The sequence below is a fragment of the Alosa pseudoharengus genome, unplaced genomic scaffold (genome assembly GCF_046254945.1).
Source record: "Alosa pseudoharengus isolate Yale_2024_CS ecotype anadromous, Long Island Sound unplaced genomic scaffold, YU_APseudo_1.1 YU_APseudo_1.1_scf_5, whole genome shotgun sequence".
Taxonomy (NCBI): domain Eukaryota; kingdom Metazoa; phylum Chordata; class Actinopteri; order Clupeiformes; family Clupeidae; genus Alosa; species Alosa pseudoharengus.
The window spans coordinates 36865208-36882707 of record NW_027468837.1 but is presented as its reverse complement, the minus strand read 5'-3'; the positions used below and the strand labels follow the sequence as shown (position 1 = coordinate 36882707).

Below are 17500 nucleotides of genomic sequence, written 5' to 3'. Positions count from 1 at the left end.
CAGCTGTAGAAGTGCAGCGATCCGTGGCTGATTGGAGCGAGACATTCCAGAGAGGAGATGGGAAGAAAGGAAGAGGAGGAGAGGAGATGGGAAGAGAGGAGAAGAAAGGAGGAGGAGGAGAGGAGATGGGAAGAAAATAGAAGAGAGAGGGAGATGAGACAGGGAGAGGAGAGGAGATGGGAAGAGAGGAGAAGAAAGGAGGAGGAGGAGAGGAGATGGGAAGAAAATAGAAGAGAGAGGGAGAGGAGACAGGGAGAGGAGAGAGGGAAATGAGAAGATAAAAAGAGAAGAGGAGAGAATAGAAGAGAAGACGGAGGGAGAGAACAGGCAGCAAAGAGGGCAAACGTGAGGAGCAGGAGCCCCCTAGTGGCAGAGCAGCAGGTACTGCAGCCAGACGCTAGTGAAGGCAGTTTAGTTGTGGACACCAAGAGGACAACTCAACTAAACTCCCGTCTGCTGTGGAGAAGACGTTTTAAAGAAGCAGGAACGTGTTGCAATATTATGGCTAAAATAATGCTACAATGATCCAAATTGCACATTTGCTTCACACATGCACACCAGAGTCACTCACACACACTCACTCATAAGTATAACTAGCATGTACACACACTTTTAATGGAATAGTATGTGTGTAGGTGGTTTCTGTGTCTTTAACACTTATGAATCCTCACAGCTTTCCCCAACCTTTCCTCTGCATGATCAGACGTGTGTGTGTGTGTGTAGCCTGCAGTCTTCTGTACCTCATGGCTGTGTGTCTTTATGCACTCATAAACACCTTTAATTATCTATCCCTCGCAGACACATCTGCCTGAGGCAGCCAGCCAGACACACACACACAAATACGCACACACACACATACACACACACACACACACACACACATACATACACACACACACACCTTCCCCGACACACAGTCTGTCGTCTCCACTCTTCTTTGCGTTCCCTCCACTTCACGTCGACCATAGAGAAGTGGGCCAAGTGCATGCTGGGTAATTTTGGTCAAAAGTCTGGAAAGATTGGGCCTCTGCCGAGTTTAGGTCTCGGTCCGCGGGGGGGGTTCTGAGTGTGTGGTGCTGAGCGGTCCGCGGGGGTTCTGAGTGTGTGGTGCTGAGCGGTCCGTGGGGGTTCTGAGTGTGTGGTGCTGAGCGGTCCGTGGGGGTTCTGAGTGTGTGGTGCTGAGCGGTCCGCGGGGGTTCTGAGTGTGTGGTGCTGAGCGGTCCGTGGGGGTTCTGAGTGTGTGGTGCTGAGCAGCGACCCGATGCCCCGTCCTACTCACGGCTACTCGTGTCTGCCCACTGCGGTGCCCCTGTCCCTCTCGGCCCTCTCCACGCCACGCTGGCATCTTACCGGTGCCCGCTGGGCCCGGCCCTGAGAGCGGGCAGCCCTGCTCGTGTGGAGTGTTTGGTCACTCCAGTGCTCTCTGTCAGATCGACACACACACACACACACACACACACACACACACACACACACACACACACACATACACTCACATGTTAAACAGGAGCCACTCAGCCACCTTTCAGGTGGGAAATGTTTGGCACATCCAGACACACAAACACACTCTCACACACACACACATGCCAGACCCCAAAGAGTTTCCTCTTTACACACACACACACACAGACACCTCCCCCAACACATATCCTGCGTCTCCTAACATACCATCCATCCGTTCCCTCTTTACCCTGAACTGATATTTAATGTTTCAATGTCACACACACACACACACTCACACTCACACTCTCCCTGTACCCAAACCATCCACCATCCATCCGTTCCCTCTTTACCCTGAACTGATATTTAATGTTTCAATCTCCTGCTTTATCCCTGCCTTTGACTTTTAATTCTCTGATTTTCATGTCATATTGTGTGTGTGTGTGTGCGCGTGCATGGGATTTACTTATACCCGTGTGTGTGTGTGAGTGTGTGTGTGTGTGTGTGTGTGTGTGTGTGTGTGTACGTGGGATTAACTTGTACCCATGTGTATGTGTATGTGTGTATCTAGGCAGCGCTTACAGAAAGCAGTTTGAGCCTGTTCAACAGCTCCACAATGGTGAATACCAGCGACACCTTGTTTGTGCATGCTGGCGTGCATTGTGTACATGTGTGTACATGTGTAGGTATTTTACCATGCTCATCTGTGTGTGTGTGTGTGTGTGTGTGTGTGTGTAGGCGGCGCTTGCGGAGAGCAGTCTGAGCCTGCTCAACAGCCCGTCCCTGGTCAACACCAGTGGCGGTGGCGGGAGCCTCAACATGCTGCACGTCGGCCACGATGACGTCAGTAGCACCGTGGAACAGGTTAACAGCAACGGCAGCTGCAGCCCTGGCCTGTCCCCACAGCAGTACGGGTCAGTGTGTGTGTGTGTGTGTGTGTGTGAGTGTGTGTGAGAGAGAGAGAGAGATACCAGATCATACCAGTATCTTTGATATTTAAGATATTTGACATACCAGCATCTTTGTTGCATTTAGTGTGTGATGTGTGTGTGTGTGTGTGTGTTTAGTGTGTGATATACTGTACATGTAGTGTGTGATATTTGTAGTTTGTGTGTTATCTGATGTGTGTGTTCGTGCATTTGGGTGTGCATGCGTGTTTCCGACACCAAGTTCATGAGATGTTAGTTTCTGAGTTGTGTGTAGTGTGATCACTATCTAACGTGTGTGTGTGTGTGTGTGTTTCAGCCACCAGGTGCATGTGAAAGAGGAGCCTGCCGAGCTGGAGGAGGATAGCCGGCCGGTGTCCCTAATGGCCAGCGTGTCCCAGAACCTGAGCCTGCCCGCCGACGAGCGCGATCTGGAGGAGGAGATGCCCCCCGAGGAGCTGGAGTAGGATTGGTCCACGCCCGGAGAGGGGGCGGGGCCTAACGGGCACCGCCGCTGACCCTTAGAGGAAGAGGAGGAAGAGGAGGAGGAGGAGGAGGGATAATGAAATGACCACAAACAAGTGAGGAGGGGAAAAAAAGAAAAAAAACAACAACATCAAATAAAACCAAAACAGGGTTAGACCTTACCTGCTCATGAATGCAAAAATGACAGAACAGCCATTTCACTTTATGCCCCCATGTTAGAACTGCCCCCTGCCCTTCATTCTGTAAGTGTAAACACCCCCCGCCCCCCACCCCCACCCTGGATTGCCCAACAGAAGCTCTTGTCCACCACAGTTCCATAGTTACAGTATCCAGGTGGAGTCACAGAGACGGTTGTCATGGTATCCAGAGGGAGTGTAGTTGTTAAGTTGTTGTTCGGTGCCGGTGTTGCTTTGGAACCAGAAAAAGTTCAATATACATACAGGTGTGTGAGTGTTTGCTAGGCAACACATAAGGTTGTCATTTTTTGTAAGTCCCTAAGAGTTCTAACTCTGTTTTTTGTTTTCTTTTAAGTGGTATTTTTGTTCTTTGGTTTTTTTTTTTCGCCTCTAAACACTGCTTTTGCTTTTGGACAAAAAGGAAGGACAGTGGTGATGTAAACGAGGGACGCTCAGACAGGGGGCCTCGTGACGAGGGGATAGTGAGTGATGCCAGGACAGTCATCAGCCACACGAGGGTCTTGTTTTGCAACAAACCAGGACTCGAGCAGGACTCTGACCGCCACCTCCTCCTCGTCTGCCTGAGGACCCCAGTTTTCCGTGTGTGTGTGTGTGTGTGTGTGTGTGTGTGTTTCTGAGTTTCTGAGATCAGTGTGGGCAGGGTTGGGGCAACGTTAGCCTTGGAGACCAGGCAGACTGTTCGCCCCAGAGATTCAGAGAGAGAGAGAGAGAGAAAGAGAAGGGAAGAAAAAGAAAGGAAAAAAGCCCCCTGTCAGTTTCTATTTCTGAGGGATCAACACGCTCCAAGAAGCAGCGAGAGTGTTGTGTGTGTGTGTCCATCACCCTTCTTTTGTTCGAGAGAAAAGGACAAAGAAAACACACACGCAAATAAATACATAAAGGGGAAGAAAACGCCGGTGGAGGAAAAGGAACTTTTGGGGTGACGGGGGGGGTTTCCACCTGCCCCCTTCATGCCCCCTGCCCCTCCGCACTCACACACACACGCACACACACACACACAGACACACACACACACACAAAACCGTCTGCACTGCTCACTCCATCACACATGTGCAGCAGCCTTTCTGCTCCTGTTGTTATTCTTGTTGTTTTATTTGCCTCACTGGTCAATGATGACCAAGGATCAACATTTTGGATTTTGCTATGTAATTTAGTAACAGTTTGCAGTCAGTTGCAAGTTGTGTTTTTTTTTTTTTTTACCATTCCATATCTCTGAGCTGGGAATAGATTGACATCCCCCCACCCCCAAACACACACACACACACACACACACACACACACACACGGCGGGATGTGGCATTCACTGAACATAAACTTCAACTCAGTTGAGCTTCTGGTTGCAGCACAGACGGAGCTCTAGAGCGCCATCTAAAGGACCAGGGCAAGTTCCACTTTTCTGCTTTTATTTATTTTCTTTTTTTTTGGTTCAAATACCTCATGCCAGAGAGTCTCCATCTGTTCCCTACTCTAGCCAGTGTTAAAATGGAGATCTCTGTGTGTGGATGAGCAACAAGGACCCACTCTCTCAGCATCACTCCTGGGGCATCATGAGTAGATGTTAGAAAAAGCTGTTTGCTGTTCACTGTGTATGTTGGGATGTGTCCAAATAGCATGTGAGATTTATTTTTGTTTTTGATCAATACGCAAAAGCATATACCATTCTATCAGCAGTGCCATACCAAAATTTAGCAGTTTATTTTCTTGTTTGTTTGTTTATATTTTCCCCATTTATGCTTTCGTTACAGGTTACCAAAGAAACGTGTAGAGAACCAAAAACCCTTCCTTTTTTGTATTTTTATGATGAAATTAATTATTATAATTTTCCTCCAAAATGACTGGCCAAAACAACAAAGATTCATAGCATGATTGATTGCTCTTTTCATAACTTTTACAATTTAATACCATTCTTTCACTCCTTACAGTACCAGAGCATTCCAAATACCAAAGTGTAAAATACAAAAGATAATTTGGTTGCTTAGACACTGTTGGAAAATACTTTCACCAGAGAAACACACACACACAGACACAGACACACATTCTTGGATGGTGCCAGGCCAAAAATACAGTATTATCAGGCATCCTGCAGTTCCATAACTAAAGATAAAATAAAAAAGCACTTAAAACTCCTCTCTCAGCTCAGGCAGTGAAGGTGTTCAGAACACTTTGAGCCTCATCGTCAAAGATTGCAAATAATTTTACTATCATAAGGCACTTGAAGAAAAAAATCAAATAAAGAAGGACTGTATTCTACATTGGTGGGACACCTGAAGCCAGCATAACCCGATCTCAGCTGCATCGCTCATGAAGGGATGTTTATTCACCAGGTTTATTTACCATGTTTATTTACGACATATCGACTGATTTGAACAGACTCAGTAATTCCACCAGTACCAAAAATAAAGAACAAGTTTTTCCTAGGATCAAAAAGACAGTATTTAACCTCGTCATTTCGTTTTGCGCTAGTAGAAACATGTGTATGTGTGTTTGAAGTCGGCATCTAAGTCGCTGATAAAAAAAAAAAAACATTTCAAATGCTTATTTGAACATTCAGTGAACAGAGCGCTTGTTGTAGGCCTGTGTGTGTGTTGGGGGATGGAAGGGGGAAGAATGATTGACACACATTGTAATGCGCTCACGCTAGTGGGAGAGAAGCATTTTGCAGGAACATTTTTTTTTTCAAACCACCTCAGCGCTCAACTCTTTGCACTTCAAACCATTTTTGATCAAGGAGGAGACGTTGTTCCAAAATGACTGACGGTGTCCCTCAATCTTTCTTCTGTTTACTCGCGGCAGGATGCACCCAGACAAGATATTCAAGTAAAAGTACCAACACCTGGGACGTCTTGAAAAAACACAACAGAAAACCAAAAAAAAAAAAAGATCATGCTACCTCCTTTTGAAAATGGTTCACAAAATGTTAAACTCATAAGAGAGAGAAAGAGAAACTCCAGTGTTCTAGCAGTAGTGTTTTTGTGTTCATTCCTCCTAGTAAAACAAAAAAAAATACCAAATCCTAGTTAAGCGTCACTTCAAAGAGAAGCGAGCAGGCGTGCGTAGCCACGCTGCATTAATGGACAGTGAGTGGAGGCGGACTAGCAGGTGGCCCGCGTTATGTTCAGAAAAGACGACTACCTCTCCAGAAAAATAAAACCCTAAAAATGCTGAGGTTCAGCAGCGAGCGCCCGGCATTTTAAGTGGTCAACATATTTAAAAGGTCTATTCCAAATTGCATATTCTCCATCTTTAAGTGTTCTATTAGCATAGAGTCTCTTCACAGGCTACTGGGAGCACAGGCTTAATTGTGCGTTCTAATTGGGTACGCATCATAATGGCCGGGGCCTGCTTTAAGCCAATGAGAGCCACCGAGGTGGCGGGTCATTTGCATATACTCAATGGGGCAGTGTCAAAAGTGATGACAAGAAGAAGGCATTAGCCAGGCGCCCACCGCCTCCTAAATGGCCGAGGTTTCCAATTAATGCAACGTATGGCTTTTGTGATGGCTGTGGGGAAAAAAGACAAAACACACAGACACACACACACTATCTCTCGCACACTCACAAAGAAAGTAATTTTACCTTTTGGAAGTGAGGAGGGCACGCAGTGTGTCGGGCCGAAGGTGAAGACACACACACACACACACACACACACACACAAGCCAGGCTGGAGAGCTCCGTATGCCAACCAAACTATCCAAAGAGAACCCAGAGCTTGGGCCCTATTGCTGCAAGCGCCAGTGTGTGAACATAATAATAATAATAATAATAATAATAATAATAACAATAATAATATCAATACTACCGCTGATGATAACTCTAAAGATGATGATTATAACGATGATGGTGCATATGTAAGAGGAATTCCACTGCTCCTGATACAGTAAGGAGGAACTGCTGCATCCACTAAATGATCTTTGATGTGCTTTAAGGTACACCTGTACACAGAGCTGTTTTATAAGATGTAGATTGACATGCGTTGATGGTATTAGCGATCGCCAGAACACTTGTGTTACTTCTACAAACTTGTTATGATGTGTTTTTGTATACTGCAGCTTGGCTTCGCTCTGAAGGGCATTTTTCTTTCTCTTTCGGTCTCTTGATTTTCCTTTTGAATTGTTTTGGTTTCTTATTTTGTTCTGCACCTGTTTAGCTATTGTAAAGCTTTGCGCTCCTATACTGTACTGCTTCTGCTGAAGTCTCTGTATGTATCATAAGTGCTGCCAGTCTCATGGTTCAATAGGTTTTTTCTTTGTTTCTTTATCTTCATAAAACGTCTGGGACGATGATTTTTTAAATGTATTATCTCTAAAAAAGAAAAAGAAATAAAAGTTAGTAAGCGGTTTAGATAACACACCTGTTTGTATATTTATCTTAGCTAGGTCTATTTTGATACATTTTGTCTCTGTACCGCATTTATGCATTTTTAAGGAAAAAAAAAAAAGAAAGAAAACAAACTAAAAAGTTGAACTCATTGTGTATTGATACCTCAGAGGGATTTTTCTCAGACACAGGACCAAAACCTCAAAAAAAAACAAAGAAGAATAAAAAAAGATTAAAGATATGTAGCCCTCTCCTGCTTTAAAGACAGAGCAAAATTCTAAAGATGTTTTGTTGGTCCAGTTAGGTCCAATGTGTGTATAGATTCCCTTTAAACTGAACCATTCCTGTGCTGACCCATCACATCTGGATGCGTTGCCAGGCAGGGCAGTGGTCGTCGGGGTGCGTCTCCTGAGTTGCCGCAGTAACGGATGTAAACGCAGGCTCCACGTCCTCCCGGGCGGCAGGTTTAGAGAGCCGTGTGTCATTAGAATGGGGGAAGAGAGAGCTGTGATCTCTGCTTTATAAACTTCAGCGTGTCCTCTGTCGCTATTCTGATTGTCTGTTCCCCCACAGATATCCTCAGAGCATGAGAGAGAGGGAAGGCCAGAGGGAGGGAGGAATGGAGAGAGAGAAAGATAGAGCGCGTCGTTGATTTCCCTCTAGACTTAAGACTAAGGACTCTACTTGCTCTCTCCAATTGACAGGATACAAAGGCTTTATAGAAACACTATTAAATAGATTGTGTTTGTTATTTCTTTTTGTCATTAAGTGTTTGCAAAGCGTATTTCTCTCAGCGGCATACCAAATGAGTTTTTTTTTTTCCCTTGTTGATGTTTTTGCTTTTATTTTTTTTATTATTATTATTTGTTTTATTTGCAGTCTTGCAGAAATGAATTTCATCATCTTTGTGGGGGGGCTGTTTCATCATCTTTGCCCACCAAAGGGTGTTGTAGGGGGGGCCATTTGTTCTCCCACAACTTGTAACCAAACCAATAAAAAAAAAGGTGAATGGGAATCGTCTCGGCGCTGCCATGTGCTCCACTCTCGCGTACCACTCTTAGCGTTAGCATTAGCGTTAGCCTAGTCCTAGCAGAGGCTCTCGGCTCCCCTGGCCCTTAGTCGGCTGGCTCATAGCGCCACCATCCCTGTGACGGGCGGCCGAGAGGGGGCCCCTGTGCATCAGTGCCCCCTTGTGCTGGGTGTGTGCCTAGCGCCCAGCCTGGCGGTGCTGGCTGGCATCTGGGCCAACGGTGCACGGAGCCACCACTGTACAGCGGCGCCCGGTACTCTGGGCGTTCCTTACGAATGTGTGTGTACATTTCCAGCAGCGACGCCAAACTCTTCTGCTCTGCTTTAGTTCCTGTTTTAGCGTTTACCTCTTTCTGTTCAATTGTTATCTTTTAAAAGAGACTCGGGGGAGAAAAAAAGGTGGTGGTTTTGAGATGGTATTACAGAGAGAAAAAAATCACAAAAAAAGACACAAAAAAGGCAACTTGCCATTCACTTTGTTTTTCTGTTTCTTCCACCCCGGGACGGCCATGTTTTTGACAGTCACTGCCGATCTTCTTCATGCTGTATAAACCTCTATATCTGTGTATTTGTAACCGGAATCTTCTTGTGTCTGTCCACGCAGACAATAAAAAACCTGTACAGTAGAGTTAGTTGCATGTAATCTGTACTAATTATTGACAATGGCATTATAAAATGCAATAAAATACTTATTACACTGTCCACTGCCGTGTGTCTGTGTGTGTAATTATTGACAATGGCATTATAAAATGCAATAAAATACTTATTACACTGTCGATGGTCGTGTGTCTGTGTGTGTGTCTCCGTTAACTTGTGTGATTTTTAGTATAAGTGCGGAAGACTTAATAACTTCCTGTGATTATATTACATAAATCACGGTGCGGTTTCAGTGGAGCCGTACAGCATTACTAGCACTGAGAGTATCAGAGCTGTGCTGAAGTAATCAAACGTTTATTACAGATCATGCTTGGACTGGAGAGGGCGTAACTAATGAAATGGTCATTATTGGCAAATATCAAACCCTTGCATTTTGATGAGTTTTGTGTTATTGAAGTTCAAGGTCTCTGGTAAAGTTGCAACAGTAAATCAGGACTCTGCATCAGACCCTGTCAGACACGGCAAGAGTCATGATCACAGTTACGTTAGACCCTGTGAGACGTCAATATATGACATCATCAGCCACCATACGTCAGTCAGACTGATTTCATTGATCAGATTATTTCTGAATTCATAACAGGAGTTTGAATCTATTTATGAATCTAAACGCTGCCAGTTATAGCAGAATTCCTGCGGGATCAATAAAGTATCATCTCTATGCTAATCCATCTCCAGCTAGCCATATATGTATGCTAATCCATCTCCAGCTAGCGATATGCCTACAAGACCCTATGAGACTGATGTAGTGAAAAGCTCTAACCAGAGACTTCAGCAATGTATAGTCATGAGGATTTATGACGACTGAAATAATGAAATTGTGTAACGTTGTTAGGAGACCGTGGCGTTTGAGATGAAGTGTGACTTGGGCTCTATGAGACGGTGCTTTACCACAGTGGTTCTTAAAACTTTTTGTCTGGCGGCCCCCCAAAAAACACTGACCAAGGCTCACGACCCCTCTCGCCAAATCTCCAGAAATTGACTTCTCTCATAGGTAGGCTATGTCAATAACACCAAAGGCATTAATGTCAATGGCAGCCTTTGACAATCTGATTTATTATTTTCCAAAGGATAACTAGCACTAATGTATAACTCGCACTCCTGTGGCAAAAAAAGGCTCCATAGTGTTCTGTCACTGGTGTACAGCATCTTCAAGCTCCTCATTGCAAGAGGCAGAGGTTTGAGTTTGCATAAACCAGACATCCACTTCTGATGGAACATTATGGAAACACTGTAAATTGAAGCCTTCATCCAGGGCTACTGAATATCCCAGGTTAAAACATTTTGGTCTAAAAACCTTTCGAAAATGTATTCTGCAAATAATTTTGCGACCCCTCCCATATTTTTGGCGAACCCCATTTTAAGAACCACTTCTTTAGCCCATGAAAGGTGGCAGGACAATGAACTTTGATTCAGGCCCTATCAGAAGGTGGTAGCAGGAAGTGATGGAAGGCAGCAGGAAGTGATGGAAGGCAGCAGGAAGTGATGGAAGGCAGCAGGAAGCGGCTCCACCCTGCGAGCCAGCGTTAGTGTATGTCCCAGAGTTGTTTTGTGGAGTGAAATCTGAGTAGGTGTGTGTGTAAGAGGGGCCCCTGTGCCCCCCCTGGTCTGCTCTGAGTCTGACCCCCTCTCACACACACACCCCTCCATCGCCTGCTCTTAGGGCAGACAGCTGGGCTTATTTAGCTAATGTGTGTGAGGAGACAGGCGAAGACTGGCACCAGCAGCAGCAGCAGCTCATAAGGTGCAATGGTCTCTCTCTCTCTCATTCCCCTTCTCTCTCCCCTCTTCTCTCTCTCTCTCTCATTCCCCTTCTCTCTCTTTTTCTCTCTCTCTCTCTCTCATTCCCCTTCTCTCTCTCCTTTTCTCTCTCTCTCTCTCTCTCTCTCTCTCATTACCCTTCTCTCTCTCTCTCTCTCTCTCTCTCTCCTTTTCTCTCTTTCTCTGTGACGGGTGCGTGAGAAGGGAGCATCCAGACCCTGCCGGTTTCCGTAGCGACCGGCGCCTGCAGTCAGCTGGAGCTGCCGCTATAGCGCTAACACTGAGTGTCAGAGAGGCCTGTCGAGGCCCTGCGGTCCAGCCCCAGCATGTCCTCCTTCTGGCCCCGCACACACACACACACACACACACACACACACACACATACACCCCACCTTAGCCACAGAAAGAGCTCCATTGTGTGCGATGCAAGACACAAAAATGTGCTCTCAATTAGAGGAGTGACAGAAGGCATCCCAGAGAGAGAGGAGAAAGGGAGAGAGAAGGAAAGGGAGAGGGAGAAGGAGAGAGGGAAAGACAGAGAAAGGGAGAAGAAAGCACAGAAAAGAGTAAAAATAGCATCGGCCATGACACTTGACTGCAGTGTGTTTGGCCTGAGTGCAGGGGTTTGGGGGCACAGAGAATGGTGCAGGAGTTTGGGGGTGTGGGGAATAGTCAGGGGTGTGGGGGTTTGGGGAATGGTCGGGGGTGTGGGGGTGTGGGGAATAGTCGAGGGTGTGGGGAATAGTCGAGGGTGTGGGGGTGTGGGGAATAGTCGAGGGTGTGGGGGTGTGGGGAATAGTCGGGGGTGTGGGGAATAGTCGAGGGTGTGGGGAATAGTCGAGGGTGTGGGGGTGTGGGGAATAGTCGGGGGTGTGGGGAATAGTCGAGGGTTTGGGGAATAGTCGAGGGTGTGGGGAATAGTCGAGGGTGTGGGGGTGTGGGGAATAGTTGGGGATTTGTTTGTGCGGGGGGACTGCTAGGGGTTGGGGGGTGCGGAGACTAACTTGCTGTGAGGTCTGTGTATGTGAATGTGTGTGTGTGAGGTGTGTGATCTGCTCCAGCTGCCCCCATTGTGGGTTGGGGGTAGAAGCAGGGCGCAAGGAAACATCTGGACAGAAAGTCAGGCAAGCATTTAATAACATTCCCACTCTCAAACACACACACACACACACTAACTCACACTCACACAGTGGACAAGAGTGAGACCTGCCTGATTGAAGCCGGCAAGTAGGGGTCTCACACACAAACACACACATGCACACACACACACGCACACACACACACACACCCTCTTGGGTATATTAGAGTAATAGGCTAATGTTTACAATTTGCTCCCCTTGTCTGATGCGATCACAGTAATGATAGGGTCTGTGTTGGCTTGCAGTGAGGCCCTTCTCGCTTCCCACGTCTGGAACGGTCAGCCAGTTGCCGCAGATGCTGCAGTCTGAGACTCCACTCACTCAGCCATGTGAGGCTAAATGTCTTTACAAAAGTGAAGACCAGAAACATTTTCTAACTGACCTCGAATGACCTTGCCCTCTTTGGACATGTTCATGTGTGATGGAAAGGAAAGCAAATGGTGCATCAATCTCCAGCAGTTGTGATCCAAGTCAGTTTGAGCAATAAAAGTCTCTCAGCATACACATTTACATGTTACATTTATTAATTTAGCACACACACACACACTCACACACAACCGACACAACAACACACTCATGCTACACACATTTACATGTATTCATATGGCACACACACACGCACACACACACACACACTCACACACAATCGACACAACACACTCATGCTACACACATTTACATGTACAGCGGGGAAAATAAATATTGAACACGTCAACATTTTTTTCAGTAAGTATACTCCCAATGAGGCTATTTGCATGAAATTTTCACAAGACATTAGTATTAACTCAGATAATCCACCCATATAAAAAAATCCAAACATTAAAGTCCATAGGTAGAGTTATGTGTAATAAAGTGGAATGATACAGGAAAAAAGTATTGAACACGCCTGCTGAAATTTCTTAAATACTTTGTGGAAAAGCCTTTATTCTTAATGACAGCTTCAAGGCATTTCCTGTTTGACGAAACTAATTAGTCACATTATTCTGGTGTGTGTTTGGCCCATTATTTTAAACAGATAGTCATTTAATATTGAAGATTCCAGGGGTCCCTCTTGTGAATCCTGAACTTCCAAAACTGTTCAATTGGATTGAAGTCAGGGCCTCGATTTCCTTTCTCTGAAAACAATTGAGAGTTTCCTTTGCTGAATGGTTTGGATACTTGTCCTGCTGAAAGTCTAGCCATGTCTCATCCTCATCATCCTGGTTGATGTAAAGATTCTCCCGGAACAAAATGACTCCATGCATCATTCCTTCAACTGTATGAAGTCTGTTAGTACCATGAGATGAAAAACAGTCCACACCATGATGCCACCACCTCCAAACCCCGCTGTTGATAGGATATTTTTAGGGTGTTGCACAGTGCCATTTCTCCTCCAAATATGGTGTGTAGTATGACATCCAAAAAGATCAATATTTGCTCTTGCCTGACCAGAATACATTCTCTCAGCATTTCATAGGGTTGTCCAAATGTTGTGTAGCAAACTTTCAACAAGCTTTGACATGTTTTTCTTCAGCATTAGAGTCATGCGGGATGAGCGTGCCTAGAGGCCATGGCGGTGGAGTGCATTACCTATGATTTTCTCTGTAACAATTGTACCTGCTGCCTCCAAATCTTTCTGGAGCTTTCTCAGAGTGGTCCTTGGCTCTTGGGCTACTCTTCTGACTATCCTTCTGACTTCCTGGTCAGAAATCTTGCAAGGAGATCCTGTGCATGGCCAGTTGATGATGCAGTGATGTTCCTTCCACTTGCAGATAATGGCTCCAATACTGCTTGCTGGATGATTCTGAAGTTTTGAAGTGCATCCAGAAGTCCAGTTCCATTGATATGTTTTGCAACAATAAGGTTGCAAAGGTCTTGGAAGAGCTCTTTGCTTTTACGCATTATGAAATGTTTCTTGTGTGACACCTTGGTAACAAAAAACCTTTTTATAGCCCACCAGTATGTACTAACCCAGCTTATATCAATTTGCACAGATAGGAGGGATAATTTCTCTAATTACTTATAAATTCCAGTTTGTTCCTTGCCATTCCTTGCCTTTGTGTACTGCTTTTTCTTAGCGTGTTCAATACTTTTTCCCTGTGCCATTCCACTTTTTTACTCATAACTCTACTTTTAGACATTAATGTTTGGATTTTTATACATGTGTGGATTACCTAAGTTAATACTAATGTCCGGTGAAAATTTCATGTGAATAGCCTCACTGGAAGTATATTTACTGAAAAAAATGTTGACGTGTTCAATACTTATTTTCCCTGCTGTATTTATTTAGCGTGTGCACACACAGAGACACACACACATCCTTCCTCTTCTCCTCCATCTCTCTTCTCTTCCTCTTCTCCTACATCTCTTCTCTTCCTCCTTTCCTCCATCTTTCCTCTCTTCCTCCTCTCTCTGTTCTCTCAGACCAAAACACTCATCAACCTCAGTGCCTCTGCAAATTCGGTTACACTTTACTTGACAGTATCGACATAAGAGTGACATGACACTGTCATGAATGTGTCATAAACGTTTATGACATAACGCTTCTGTTATTAAGTGAAATTCTGTTTTTGTCATAACAAGTTAGAGTTAGGGTTAGGATTAGGGTTAGGGTTAGGGTTAGGGTTAGGATTAGGATTAGGGTTAGAGTTAGGATTAGGGTTAGGGCTAGGGTTCATGTGTCATGACAGTGTGATATGTTCATGACAGTGTCATATCCCTCTTATATCGATACTGTCAAGCAAAGTGTTACCGCAAATTCTTTTTTCTTTATCATTTGGATCTCCCTAAACCCCTCTATTCATCTCTTACACACAAACACACACACACAACAAGCCAAACAAATACACACAGGCCCCCAAACACACAAGAAAAACAAGCTCCTGGTCTCATTGTGAACCTGAAGGAGAGCACTGTGCCGCTATCTCCGATGCTTTTTCATGTTGTTTGCTTCCTCACAAGTTCTTCATTTGGTCAACAAATCCTTAGCCTTCTCCTGTGAGATATTTCAGACTTCTACAGGCGCACAATGTGTTAGTGTGAGGATGCAGTGTGTGTGTGTGAGTGTGTGTATGTGTGTGTGAGAGAGATGCATTGTGCTGGAGATGTGGCGTTCCTACTTGTGCCTCTGCTCTCTCTGTCTCTCTCACACTCACACTCACACACACACACACACACACACACACACACACATTCATACATGCCTCTGCTCTCTGTCACTCTCACGTCCCACTTCAGCTGTGTAGACTTCTGCAGACTACTCTTCTCTCTCCCTGTGAGGAAGTCTGTGTGTGTGTGTGTGTGTGTGTGTGTGTGTGTGTGTGTGTCTTTTTTCCAGACATGACTTTTCACCCAAATCCTCCAGGGCAGCTTGCTCACTCACCCAAGGCCCCTCCCTCTTTTGACTGGCACTTGCCCTGGCTCCACCCAGCCCATGCAGAGCACTGGCAGCTCAGCTGTCAATCACGCACGTGTCATGGACTGCAAGATATGAGATATTCAGTGGAGGGGGCAGGCGGCAGGGTCATTTTGCTCATCAGTTGTTCTACCTTGCACACACACACATATACACACACACACACACACACACACACACACACACACATTTTCTATCTTTCACACATCCCAAGAAGACACAATAAACAGTTTTGAGCAAACAATGGAATAATATAGCATTTTATTTTATATGGAGAAAATAGCATTTACCCATAATCCCTACAGTAGAAACAACTCATCAACACGACTTTTGGCCTTATAGCACAGATTTCAGCAAATGAAGTATAGTTCACTTCACTTTTTCCACCTCAGTATACTACTGTCTACACTGCACTATTGTCTATGTATTGTCCATGCACCACCTGCCTATACTTTGTATATCACATTGCTTTTTGCTTTTTGCACATGTGGTTGGACGCAAACTGCATTTCGTTGTCTTTGTACTTGTACTCTGCACAATAACAATAAAGTTGAATCTAATCTAATAAATAACACCCATTTTAGGCAAGTAATCACAACAAAAGACAAAAGGTGAGTTATTAAATATTCTAAGGCAAGGCAAGGCAAGCCAGTGTTTTCCCGGCAATTTTCTTAATACAGGTTTCTCCACTTAACTGAGATCATCTCATCATGCACTTCCTTTCCCTGTCTGTTTTTTAACAATTAGGCATATGCACACACACACACACACACACAGACACACACGTGTGTGCGTGCGTGAGTGAGAGAGAGAGTATGTGTGTGTTTGTGTGTGTGAGAGAGAGAGATAGAGAGAGAGTGTGTGTGTGTGTAGATATATATATGTATATGTGTGTGTGTGTGTGTGTGTGTAGCTGGAGGCAGAAGAGTGTGATGTGTTGTGTGTTCTGTTGTGTTGTGCTGCCTAATCTCTCCAGCAGGAGGAGTAAACAGGCCAGTCTGGCTGCAGCAGCATGACATGACACAGCACGGCTCAACTCAGCACTAAACAAACACCAGAGCACACACACACACACACACATGAGCGCTGTCTGACCGCCAGGCGGCAGGCCGGATGGGCCAGACTAGAGAGGCCCAGACACAACCCCCACCCACCAACACACACACACACACACATATATATATATAAACACACACACACACACACACACACACACATATAAACACACACACAAACACACACAAACACACACACACACACACAAACACACACTCACACACACACACACACACACAATCAGACCCACACACACACATACACACGCCTGCCTGTCTGCTCCTTGTGGGAGGAGGAGAGTTATCCGCCAGTTTAGCCCAGATCAGGTTCCCCAGCCGGAGCGACCCGACCCAGCACGCTGCCTGTGTGTGTGTGTGTGTGTGTGTGTGTGTGTGTGTGTAGGGGCCTGAAAGCTTATCTGTGACCCAAACCCAGCAGCAACAGCAGCAGTCAGCCCACGCACGGCTAAGTGTTCCGCCCAACAGCAGGACACAGCAGGACAGGAGGAAATGGCTGGAAAATGTGTTGAGTGTTTGGATTTGGGGAAATGTAACCTGCTCGCTCTCAGGGCTGTGAAGTAAGGTAGCGCTCTTGTGTGTGTTTGTGTGTGTGTGTGTATGTGTGTGTGTGTGTGTGTGTGTGTGTGTGTGTGTGTGTGTGTGTGTGTGTGTGAACTTGCTCGCTCTCAGGGCTGTGAAGTAAGGTAGCGCTCTTGTGTGTGTTTGTGTGTGTGTATGTATGTGTGTGTGTGTGTGTGTGTGTGTGTGTGTGTGTGTGTGTGTGTGTGAACTTGCTCGCTCTCAGGGCTGTGAAGTAAGGTAGCGCTCTTGTGTGTGTTTGTGTGTGTGTATGTGTGTGTGTGTGTGTGTGTGTGTGTGTGTGAACTTGCTCGCTCTCAGGGCTGTGAAGTAAGGTAGCGCTCTTGTGTTTGTGTGTGTGTGTGTGTGTGTGCAGGGCACACCGGCACGCACCGTGATTTCCAGTGACATTTCACTAGAATTTAGGAAAGTCCCCATCACACACACACACACACCTTTTTACACACACACACACACACACACACACACACACACACACACACACACACACACACACACACACA

At 45.5% G+C, this 17500-nt stretch overlaps 1 protein-coding gene across 1 annotated transcript in view; it reads left to right on the top strand.

Moving 5' to 3' along the window:
* Nucleotides 1–9144, top strand: part of foxp4 (forkhead box P4) — a gene marked incomplete in the record, with an annotated part of 124307 nt that extends 115163 nt beyond the window's left edge. Inside the window, 3 exon segments of the mRNA XM_076269251.1 lie at nt 2012–2059; nt 2179–2354; nt 2686–9144. Of these exon segments, the coding sequence (XP_076125366.1) occupies nt 2012–2059; nt 2179–2354; nt 2686–2833 (372 nt within the window).
* Nucleotides 9145–17500: the final 8356 nt, after the last annotated feature.